Source organism: Gobio gobio (genome assembly GCF_949357685.1).
Source record: "Gobio gobio genome assembly, chromosome: 21".
NCBI classification, from domain to species: Eukaryota; Metazoa; Chordata; class Actinopteri; order Cypriniformes; family Gobionidae; genus Gobio; species Gobio gobio.
Window position 1 is genome coordinate 38,213,189 of NC_137117.1, and position 12,423 is coordinate 38,225,611.

The 12,423-nt window shown below is 37.0% G+C and overlaps 1 protein-coding gene across 3 annotated transcripts in view; it reads right to left on the reverse strand.

Moving 5' to 3' along the window:
• mitfb (melanocyte inducing transcription factor b) overlaps window positions 1-12,423 on the reverse strand; it is a 72,274-nt gene that overhangs the window by 46,861 nt on the left and 12,990 nt on the right. The window contains exon 1 of one of the 3 annotated variants that reach the window (XM_079802993.1): window positions 9,591-9,645. The exons of 1 other annotated variant lie outside the window; for it this stretch is intronic. In XM_079802993.1, coding sequence (XP_079659119.1) covers window positions 9,591-9,607 — 17 coding nt within the window. In that variant the 5' untranslated portion in view covers window positions 9,608-9,645. Of the gene's footprint in view, window positions 1-2,699; window positions 2,831-9,590; window positions 9,646-12,423 lie in introns of those variants that run through there. One more of the 3 variants, XM_079802992.1, reaches the window with a different exon arrangement.

A 12,423-nucleotide genomic window follows, 5' to 3' on the forward strand; every position in this document is an offset into this window, starting at 1 on the left:
GACATTGATTCTGGGTCAGCAGTGGCTAACACCCGTGTTTTTGATGCATCATAGTTCCTCAGTTTAAAAACTGATCATGGTTTGTCTGGCACGACTGAGTCATGACTACAGAATCAAAGACAATGACTGACTCACACAGGCTAAAATGCTGTGGATCACTTTTAACATCCTTTACTGATTGGACTTTAATATTTGGTATTCTGTATCTGTTTCTCCGATGATCATGAAAGTGCCAATTTGCTTTGCTAAAGCCAAATTCATAAAACATCCATCAACCAATCAATGATCATGTTACTAAAGTTCAAATATAAACACCACCTTATAAAGTATATCACCTTTTAGCTTTTTATGCACATAAATGGTCAGTGTAACAGGAGCATTTTTTGCAAATGCTTTGCATTCAGCCGACAAACTTTGGATTTGCTCGCAACACTTTTGTATTCTTTCGCAAATATTTTACATTCACCTGACAAACTTTGGATTTACTTGCAAAACTTTTGTGTTCTTTCGCAAATATTTTACGTTCAGCCGACAAACTTTGGATTTGCGCACAATTTTGTTCTTTCTCAAATATTTTACGTTCACCTGACAAACTTTGGATTTGCGCGCAAAACTTTTGTGTTCTTTCGCAAATATTTTACATTCACCTGACAAACTTTGGATTTGCACGCAAAACTTTTGTGTTCTTTCGCAAATATTTTACGTTCAGCCTACAAACTTTGGATTTGCACGCAAAAATTTTGTTCTTTCGCAAATAATTTTCATTCACCTGACAAACTTTGGATTTGCTCGCAACACTTTTGTATTCTTTCGCAAATATTTTACATTCACCTGACAAACTTTGGATTTGCTCGCAACACTTTTGTGTTCTTTCGCAAATATTTTACATTCACCTGACAAACTTTGGATTTGCTCGCAACACTTTTGTGTTCTTTCGCAAATATTTTACATTCACCTGACAAACTTTGGATTTCCTCGCAACACTTTTGTATTCTTTCGCAAATATTTTACATTCACCTGACAAACTTTGGATTTACTTGCAAAACTTTTGTGTTCTTTCGCAAATATTTTACGTTCAGCCGACAAACTTTGGATTTGCGCACAAAAATTTTGTTCTTTCGCAAATAATTTTCATTCACCTGACAAACTTTGGATTTGCTCGCAACACTTTTGTATTCTTTCGCAAATATTTTACATTCACCTGACAAACTTTGGATTTGCTCACAACACTTTTGTGTTCTTTCGCAAATATTTTACATTCACCTGACAAACTTTGGATTTGCTCGCAACACTTTTGTATTCTTTCGCAAATATTTTACATTCACCTGACAAACTTTGGATTTACTTGCAAAACTTTTGTGTTCTTTCGCAAATATTTTACGTTCAGCCGACAAACTTTGGATTTGCGCACAATTTTGTTCTTTCGCAAATAATTTTCATTCACCTGACAAACTTTGGATTTGCTCGCAACACTTTTGTATTCTTTCGCAAATATTTTACGCTCAGCCGACAAACTTTGGATTTGCGCGCAAACTTTTGTGTTCTTACGCAAATATTTTACCGTCACCTGAAAAACTTTGGATTTGCTTGCAAAACTTTTGTGTTCTTTCGCATCTGATAAACTTGCACAAGTTGTGTTCCCTCTAAAAACGAATTTTTCGTCCCATCTCATTTTATTTCCATCAATTTGTCTTTTTAGAGACTCTGTATAGTATATCACCGTATAAAAGAAATTCAACAAAAAAGTGTAATGTATTTAATTATAATGTGAAAATGTAAAGTTTCAAGGGGGATGCAAAGGTTTTATGAGCAAATGCAGGATATCATTTTTTCATCACGTCCCCTTTATTGGCTCCATAGATATTTACTATTGCCATGATTCAACGTTATCATGATATACAATTCCATATGCTTTAGTTTGCAATCGGAGAAGCAGGTGATATAATGAAAAGTACAGTGTGATCTTGTGTCTTATACTTTCAGAGCTTGTAGACTAAATGTCAGCACCACTTCTACACAGCCCTTATCAGTCCTTAGCAAATCTCTGCCACTGAACTGGCCACCCCAAGCACATTTTCTGTTGTCATTATAAAAAGAATGTGTGTGTGTGTTTGCAATGCTCGGGGTAATTTTCCATTTTGGTGTGTGCGGCATAAGTAGACCATCTCTGCTCCAATGTGTGTATGTGTGTCAGGAAAAACAATGAGTTCACAGTCCTTAATGGACACACCCCCAGACTGCCCTAGCCAATCAAAGAACAGCATCAGAAGGAGGCTGACCTCCTCCACTCATCTCAGAGCCCTGCCATGTGCTGTTAAAGTAGTATATACTGTTCATTTGAGACCACTCATGTCCCACGATACTATATAAACACAATACATGTCAAAATGGAGATTTATGTGATGCAGCAACAGCATTGTGTTCTGGGAAAGTCAAGTGATTGTACTCTTAGCTGCTCAATACTCAATGACAAAAGCAAAACTAATACTGATGACGAGCGATATTTATTAAAACACCATCAAGTGTACTCTGACCTCCATGCTTATTCTATCCCTAAGGACACACAGCATAGGGATATTTATAGTCGCAGATTTATTTATACTATACCCAAACAAACTCTCCATTCCCTCCCGGACCCCCACCCTCCCCCACACACACAGACTCAAAACACACACACACACTCCTCCACAGGTACTCACAAGCGGCTGCAATGAAAAACGCAGGGTCTTTGCACTTGGACACCCAGAGCCTCCATCTTTATTTCCTGTGCTGAAGGTGCACTGCGCGCCCTTGGACAGCTCTGAGAGTCACGCTGGACCGGCTGCGCTGGGAGCGTGTCAAAAGGGGAGGCACCAACAGCCAGTCCGTACACACGAGCCCACAGCGCTAAACACACTACAATAATAATAATGCTGCACATGACAGCACAGGGAGTGTGGGGTGAATCTCATCAAACCGCTCAAGACAGTCAATGTCTTTTGCACATTGCATTTTCATGTCCATTTTTTTCTCCTGATTATCATTACTTTAATTCAAATATATATATATATATATTAGATGTAATTAATTCATTTTAATAGTGATATAAATCATTGCATTATAGTTATTTCTACTATGATACATTAATATTACTACAATGCATAAAATATATAATATAAAATATAATAATTGTGTGTTTTCTATTAGTCCTTGAATTAATCATTTATATTATATAACATTATAGGCTAATATATATTTTCTACTGTAATACATAATGTTTAATTCAGGCATTTTTATTTTTTTCTCGTATTTTACTGTATTACTAGCCATTAATTATTTTTATGTTACATTTTTTTACTATATTACATGAATGTATTTGATTTGATTTGGCTTATTTAATACAATTTTCGAGTTTTTATTATTTTCAATCACATTGGAAAATAAAAGTAAATGTACAGTATTTAGAGTTAAATATACTGAAATATCATTAAAATAGTGTCGTAAATAGTGTCAAATATAGACTTCAGTGTATGTATGTATGTATGTATGTTTATGCACAGAGAGCGAGAGAGAGAGAGAGAGAGAGAGAGAAACAATTGGTGTGGAAAGGATTTGCACTCTGAAATAGCATTTTCTTATAAAAAAAAAATATTTTTTAATATATAACTTCAATTATATATATATATATATATATATGCAGTCTTGTCATATTTCTGAGGTTTTCTTTCTGAACACACACTGCCCTGCACACTAGAGGGCGCTTTCTCTGTCACCTTCACAGTCACCTTCTCTGAGAGAAGCGGGTCATTACAGGTGGTGCGGGGAGGAGGGGAACAGGTGTAGTTGCCAACTTTCTGCTAATTCGCACATGTTCTGTCTCTCTCACTCTCGCTCACTCTCTCTCCTGGCAAACAGTGTTGTGTTAATTATAACAAAGCATGTTTGATAGCACGCTTTCCTTTCACAGCTCAACACACACACACACACACACACACACACACACACACACACAGAGAGAGCATAAAGACATGAACAATATTTTGGAATGGAATACTAGCATACTGCTTACTGCATACATATATATATATATATATAATTTCCTCTGAAATGGCTTAAAATAGTTCAAACCATCATTTGAACAAAGCTTGTTGAAAGAAAATGTAAAATGTCTAATGGAAGAATTTGAAGTAAACTAAGTGAAAGGCATATTTTCCTAATTTCCACTTATATATGCAACATAATACATATACCTAACTAAAGCATTTTAGTGCTTAACATATGTCATGCGGTGACATTTCTGAGTGATGAAACTAATGGTAATGTTGCCTACATTGGGAAAAAAAAGAGAAAATTAAAGAAAATTATGGAAGCTTGTTTTACCACAAAATAATTCTTTTTTAAAGAGAATTGCAACTTTTTTTCTCGCAATTGCGAATTATAAAGTCAGAATTGCGTGATACAATTGTGAGTTATAAAATCCAATTCTGAGGGGGGAAAAAAATGACTTTTTTCTCAGAATTACGACTTTATATCACGCAATTCTGAGGGAAAAGTTGCGAGATAAAAAGTCGCAATTACCTTTTTTATTTTTTATTCTGTGGCGGAAACAAGTTTCTATAGGTAACAGACTTTTCCCAGCTAACAAAAATATGTACGTTATGAAAAAGTTATTTCTAAATGTTCTCTGAACATTCAAAACATCCAGCTTTTTCTTAAAGGTCCCATGTCATGAACATTTCATTGTATAAGGTTTTTTAACATTAATATGAGTTCCCCTAGCCTGCATATGGTCCCCAAGTGGCTAGAAATTTTGATGGGTGTAAACCGAGTTCTGGCTGTCTTTCTCTGCCTTTGAGAAAATGAGAGCTCAGATGAGCTTATCTTGAATTTTCCTGTTATGATGTCATACCAGGAAAGGTTACCTCCCCTTCCTCTGCTTTGCCCGCCTAGAGCATTCGGAGAAAATGGATTCAGTTTATGTCACCACAGGCTTTACAAACAGACTTTACGATATGGATTCGACAGCACCTCCACAAACAGTGAGTACCAGTGTTCATTAATGCCTGATCTGTGATCAGTGATTTCTGATGTGTCATTCAAGTTCACTCAGAATTTCTTTCTAGATCGTTTAATGATCACCATCTTGATGCCCTAAGCGTAATGCATCTGTGAATCAAGCCAGTGACTAAAACGATCGTTTCTGTTAGTAGCATGAAACAAATCCGTTTTTTAAGTGATTAAACTACAGAGAGCGATCAAAGAGCACTCTTTATAATGTTCGGATCTGTCAATCACACGTCGCGAGTGTATCTGCACACTTGCCCAAACTGCCGTTATAATGAATGAAGCTGTTATGCAGCACAGCGAAGCTCTTACTGTATTCATATCGACGTCCTGTTTGCTGTTAGTTGTGGTGAAAGCATTTTGTGAGAGAGAACTCACTGCATTCACGCGATCAACTGCAGCTTTTCATGTGATAGGAATAGATCATAAAATAATGCAATAATCCACAGTTTGACGATTTGTTCATCGCAATGACTGTAACGGTACATTACATGTGTTACAAAGTTCGTAGAATATGACAGAGTCGATGTGACTGGGACTGTTTATTCAGAACTCTCAGCTACAAATAAGCTCGCGCTAACAGCACAGCGCTCTCAATAACTCAATAACTCTCAATAACGTACAGTAAAACTATCTCCAGCTGTCCGTGGTTCACGAGTGCTCAGTCTCTCTCTCTCTCATGCAGTGTGTGCAGTGCCTCGCTAAACCACTCCCCCTCCGCAACATAATCTAACACTCATTTCAAATGCAAAGATGTCAGCCAATCACAACAGTGGGTGTATTCACTGAAGTCTCACAGCAGACACTCCCCTTGAAACAGGGCATTCATCCAGAGGGGTAATAACAGTATAGAAAAAATGCCTTTTATTTCTAAATTATGACTTTTTTTGATGTAAAAATTATACTAACAATATAAACACCTCAGGAAAAATTATAAAATAATAGAAAAATGCCATGCCATGGGACCTTTAATGTTTTTTCTGGGTTTTGCAAACTTTAAGGGAACATCCCGTGTTATTACTTTGCAAACATGGGAACGTTACACTCTAAATAATGCTGGGTTGTTTTTTAACCCAAAATGTTTATTTGGTTTATTTTATCACATTTTAAACACCATTGGGTAGTTTCAAATTTCCAGTTGTTGGGTTAAACCTGCTGGGTTGCAACGCTTGGTTGATTCTACCCAGCGGTTGGTTGTTTCACGTGCTTCGCGCCTTGATGTTTAAATTCGCTCCCAAACTGTCATTTTGAAAGGACAAAGCAAGGGGCAAAGCCACTGGTTGCAGATGTTTTAAGGGTTCATATAATGTTTTCATTAATAATCATTTTAATTAGCATAATTATAGGTAGGCCTATAGTTTTTTTTTCTTTTCGTGACAACAATTCTTAAGCTTACATGATATACGTTAACTTGGACGACAAAAGTTTTACCTCAGATTCCGATGCCATGTTGACTCACATAGTCATGTTAGTTTAGGTATGTGAGACGATAGATTAATACAGTTTGTGATTATTTATTACACGGAATGATCCCCTTACGAAAATGAACCATGGTTTTATGTAGGGATGTCACAAGTACTGGTACTTTGGTACCAAGTCCGTACCGAAATGTAAAAAATGTGACGATAGCCTAGCAGAGTATACTCGGTCCCCGCAGCTGCGTTCAGTCGCGTCAGTGTTTATCTAAGCGCAGGGCTCCAGACTGTAGCCCAATATATACGAGTGTCTGTGAATATTAAACTGCAAAATACTATTTAAATATTACTCCTGCATGTTCTGCGTCTCTATGTGAATGACGGGGGAGCGCGCGCGCTGTCTTTGTATTTTCTGCCGTGTCACTACACATAAACCGTCACTTCATGAGAATTTACCATTTAATTTGAGAAAACTGTCATATCGTGAACACAGGCACTCAAAGGTCACGGCAACCCGTCAAAATAAAAGTTTGATTTAACGTGAAGAAATTGACAGAATATACTGTATTAGGCTACTGTTGTAGCTGACATTGTTGCCAATTTTAACACGTTGTACCAGTTGAGAAGCATTAAAAATTATTATTTTAACATTCTAAACATGTATTCTTCATTATTTGTTCTTTCATGATTGTCTAGTTTTCCAGTAGGCTAATGCACAGGAGAAATTACAAGAATAACCCAGAATAGCAAATCCATTAATGGTACAAATTGACTACATCTTTTCTCAACAGCCCAGCCTGCTGGGTTAAAATGCCAATGGGTTCATTTAACCCAGCATGTGTTCTGTCCAATATTTACCCAGCGCTGGGTTGCCAATTAGGTTGTTTTTAACGCAGCCACTTTTAGAGTGTACTTTGGAATGTTCTCTGAAACAAGTAGGAACGTTTAAAAAACGTTAAATGAACAACCAGCTGAAAAAGTTCCATGAACAAGGTATAAAGAATGTTTTGAGAACATTATTACAAAACCAGATACCACTACAAATAAACGATCTAGTAACGTTACAGTGAGAACGTTTGTTCATAACTTTGCCAGAACATTAGTTAAAGTTTTGAGATTGACATTCCCTGTTAGCCGGGGTAGCAGTATAATACAATCAAATAATGTGAATGCTATTCCAAATATTTCTTTTGTTTCAGAAGTACTGCGAAAACTAAAACTAACTAAAAAGCAATCTTTCCCACACAAATGTAGCTTCTGCACAAAAGAAGCGTAAAAAGCCTACTGTATGTTAACAAGTGAAGCAAACATTAAAAGAGGAAGAAGCTCTTTCAGTAATGTTTACAGTCTGTTGTTAGCCATCACAGCTGACATATAGTGGGGCTCTTTGTTGTAATATTTACAGGATGGGTGGGGACCACTTCATTCGATTTCAACGTTGCCTCCCATTTCCATAATTAAGTTGTATTCATTCTCTCCTCACTTGTTTGCTGAGCTCTCTCTCTCTCTCTCTCTCTCTCGCTCTCTCTCAGCTCATGCTAGCGAGGCCTAGACAGGCCTTGGGCTAAGAAAACACATGTAACAACCAACTAGCTGTGCTACTGAACAGTCCAGATATTCATCCTCATAGCCTGGTTTCCACTTGCATCAAACTGATGTGTGCTATGATAAGGTCCTAAGTCGACCCAACTTGAAATGTATAGACAGACAAATTACACATTTTCTAGTGGAACTATAGGCCAGTCTATTCAACACTTAGCCTACTGGTTGAGCAATCTGATTTTCACAGCAGATATCTATATTTAGATTACTACACCATGCTAAATGTGTCCATTTAACTGTTTATTATTGGATATTGAACACTAAAAAGCTGTAGGACTTGATTTTAACCACAGGGCTTGGTGACCTCAGCCGAATAGTTGTTTTAGGAGTGGGGTTATTATATTTTGATTAAAGTTTACAATTACAATATTTCTAATTTGGAGTATCGTGCACAGATGAATTGTTCACAATAAGACCACAAGTATGAACGAAAGTAAAGTAAATAAGTCCATTTTAATTTGATGTCACTGTTTACTCTTTCCCTGCCATGGACGGAATGTTCTCATATCATATGTGATGCATATGAGTATCAACATTAAACATCATATATATATATATATAGATCAAAACTGCCTAATGTTACTGAATGAGATGTCGACCCAGGGCGAGCTATAGGACTGTGAAGCTTCGGGATGAACTTGATCTACTCCATCTGTGTTTTGATCATCGTTCTGAATATGAGTCCTCTTTGACAAAAACACGATTTTCTCAGCTTTTTGCCCAAAATATAGCTTTTTTATGAATCTTACCCATATTTAAGTGTTGATAAAACAAGAATGCATAACGCTAGAGTAAAACAGTGTTTTGTTTAAAAGCAGGGGGTCTGTTCTTTCCTTTGATATATTGCATGTTCAGATATTATTCATAAAACAAAATATTCTGGAGGCCATGAAAGTTTTGTGAAAATTATCAAAAATGTTGGCGGTGGCTGGCAACTTTTTTCTTTTTTTTTAACACTTGGTGAGGAAAGAGTTAATCAAATGTACCAGTGTTATTTTAGTATTATTATACTATTATAGTACTTAATTTTTCCATTTAGATTTTAGTATAAGCTTCAGTAATTTTGATATATAGCTTTTGTAATTTTTTTTGTTTTAGTACTTAAACTTATTTTATTTCAGTTAGTTAGGCAATTTTTTGTTTAAGATCTAATATTTATAAATTATTTTAGTTTGATAATGATAACAACACTGAATCAAATATTGCTAATACCAAACATACTTTTAGTTTTTACACAAATAATACCATTTATTATCAAAAAAGTTTGAAATGGAAACATGAAGTAGGCCTAACTGTTCCAGACAAGCCATAGTAATGATTGAATCAATGAAATAATCTCAAATGGACTCGATTGTTGGTCTATCGGTAACGCTAAACAAGCAAACCCAAACGTTTCGCAGTTTAGCATCTCAGACAGAAACGGACATGACATTTGTTCTGAAGCAAATACAAACCTCTCTTTGTTGTGCTAATCATCCCAGATCTCTAACATAAAACAGACTTTTCTTCATTTAACGAGTGAAGTCCTACCTCTCGGCCTGTGTCATTCAGCAGAGGTCTTCTTTACTCCAGTTACTGACTGCTGTTCTGCTCACACTGACACCGTTAACACAGCATTTATCCTTCAAATCTACTGATACTGACATGACTCAATCTGCTCTTCTCTGTATTTTTGTTCACTCACTCCACACTCAACTTTTATCAACTCTGCTGGAAACACTGACACACTCACACTTCACAGAATGAGGTGACGAGGAGGGGACGTTTTGGGTAAACGCAGCTCTCCAGAGATTGTATCTGATTTACAGCATTGCTCTGCCTTGATTCATTCATTCGTCATCAATTGTTTCAAGCTTCTGCTTTTGAGTCTTTGAAAGCATTACGGCTATCGATTATTTTTGCCATAAAGTGATCACTGAAATGTTCTCAAAATGTTTGCACAAACATTATTTGTAAATCTTTTTTCTGAAACGTTTTAGTTGGACGTTTGTCTCACATTTTTTTAATGTTTCTACTTGTTCCAGAACGTTCAGAGAACATTCAAGAGTAAACTCCCATGTTTGCTAAATGAAAGGGGACATTTAAGGGTACAATGTGTCGTATTTATGAGGATCTATTGACAGAAATGACAATAGGACAAATATGTGGTCGTCTGAGAGAGCAGAGAGTAGCTAGCACTCTGTGGAGAAGTTTGTCCCTTTAGGGCTACTGTAGAAACACATGACGGTGCAAAATGGCGACTTCGCTGTAAGGAGACCCGCGGTGTATGGAGATAGAAATGGCTCATTCTAAGGTAATAAAAACATAACGCTTCATTACTTAAGGTCTTTATACTCCACTGAAAACATAGTTATTATATTGCATTTCTGTCAATAGATCCTCATAAATACTACACACTGCACCTTTAAGCTAAGTCAACTGATCAGGTTTTACAGTGTACAAAAGTTATAAAATTAAGTAAAACTTAATCAACTTTCTGATACTGGTGTTCCCTTCATGCACTGGGGCATACATAATTGATAAGATTGCATATTTCACAGTTTTCTTGTTGTATTTACACTGTTTTATCGTTGCTTCTGTTGTTAGGTTTAGTAAATTGATGTTTTCCACTCAAAATAACCCATTCATACTCACAAACTATCCACTGATTGTTACCGTTATTGTGTATTGTGTACCAAGTATTGAGGTATCTTGCTGCGTCCGAGATCGCATACTTCGGATGTACTCCATGGCAGGGCTGTACCCACCAACCACAAGCACAAATTAATGCAAATATTGTTTGCAAATAGTCCCAAACTGAATATTTCCCAACTAGAATTAGCCCTAGAATTTTGTTAACTGTTCTGTTTCTTTATGCTTTATAAAAATAACAAAATTGTTCAAGACATGGTTACGGCCTTGCTCCATGGGCCATCGCTTCACTTCCATTCATAAATTCTCTCCCATGGCCTCATGGGATAGTAAAGTATCCATCGAATGCTGGAATTACTCCAGGTCATCCAGGGACTTTTCGCCTACTGTTTTATGAATGCTATGTATTCTTAGTGCTGGGCGGTATGACCAAAAATATATATCACAGTATTTTTCTAAATTATATCGGTTTCACAGTATATGACGGTATTTTTTCCCCCTATGCATAACTGGGTGATAACCACATTTTCTACTGATTGAGAGAGTAAATACTGCAGTAGATTGACTAGAATGCCCTGTTTTACTGTCATGACGAGTGAATATTGTAGAAAAACTCCACACTAGAGTTAATACAGGTTTGCAAAGCCCCACAAAATGCTGTGGAGACAACAACCAATAAAACACAGACCTGCAACACACTCATTACAGTTGAGGGCACCTTAAGCATTTAAAAAATCTTATCTTGTTGTTATAAAAATCCTATATAACAACAAACTGCCAAAACGAGGGAGAAACACGGATATTTGCAATACATTTAAGAGCACTCTCTGAATGACATCAGTTTAACACAAAAATAAAGCAGTTACTTTTTTGCCCATTCTTCTTTGAATGAAGCAAGTTAATAAATAAACTGACAATTCAGTGTCTTTTGTATAGCAGAATAATCCATCGTGTCATCGCGGTCGTGTTCAGACGTATGGTTGTATCAGGGTAGCCTAATCAGTGCACATTTCATTTGAAGAAGTCGTTATGAAATATGTGCGCATCCACGCTTCGAGTTCACGTTTAGAGCACTAGAGTATATGAAATATGTCCATAAAAAACTTAAACGCGCTCGCTCCGGTCTATATCTGATATATGATCCATGTGGTGAGCGTTGTTAATCTCATTGCGGCGCTCCGCGCAGAAACCGCTCTCTCGCGCGCGCCGCGTGTAGTTTGAATTCTCCACTGTAATCAAGGGCTGAGTCCGAAATCGCCCCCTATAACCTCAAATAGGGCATTATTTGGAGGGGACGGCGCTTTGTAGTGGTGTCTGAAACCACAGTGGACGTTATTGAGTGCACTCATTCTATCCCATTGCACCACAATATAGAGTGTACAGCCGATGTACACACAACGGTTGTCCGACTTCGTGCACTCGTTTTCATTCACTCCTTCAAATAAAGTGATAACGTAGGGAATAGTGAATGAGGGTATAGGAGGCGATCTCGGATTCAGCCATAGGCTGTAATGCGATCTCAGCTGTTCTCTGACTGCTCTCACTAGTACAGTGCAACAGTGAAATGCGTCCCCTCCCCTCTCAAACAATGACGCGCTGCGCCGCGTTCCGAACGTTTAAGCGACATCCGGTATGTCGCTTAAAGGGTTAGTTCACCCAAAAATGAAAATTCTGTCATTAATTACTCACCCTCATGTCGTTCGACACCCGTAAGACCTCCGTTCATATTCGG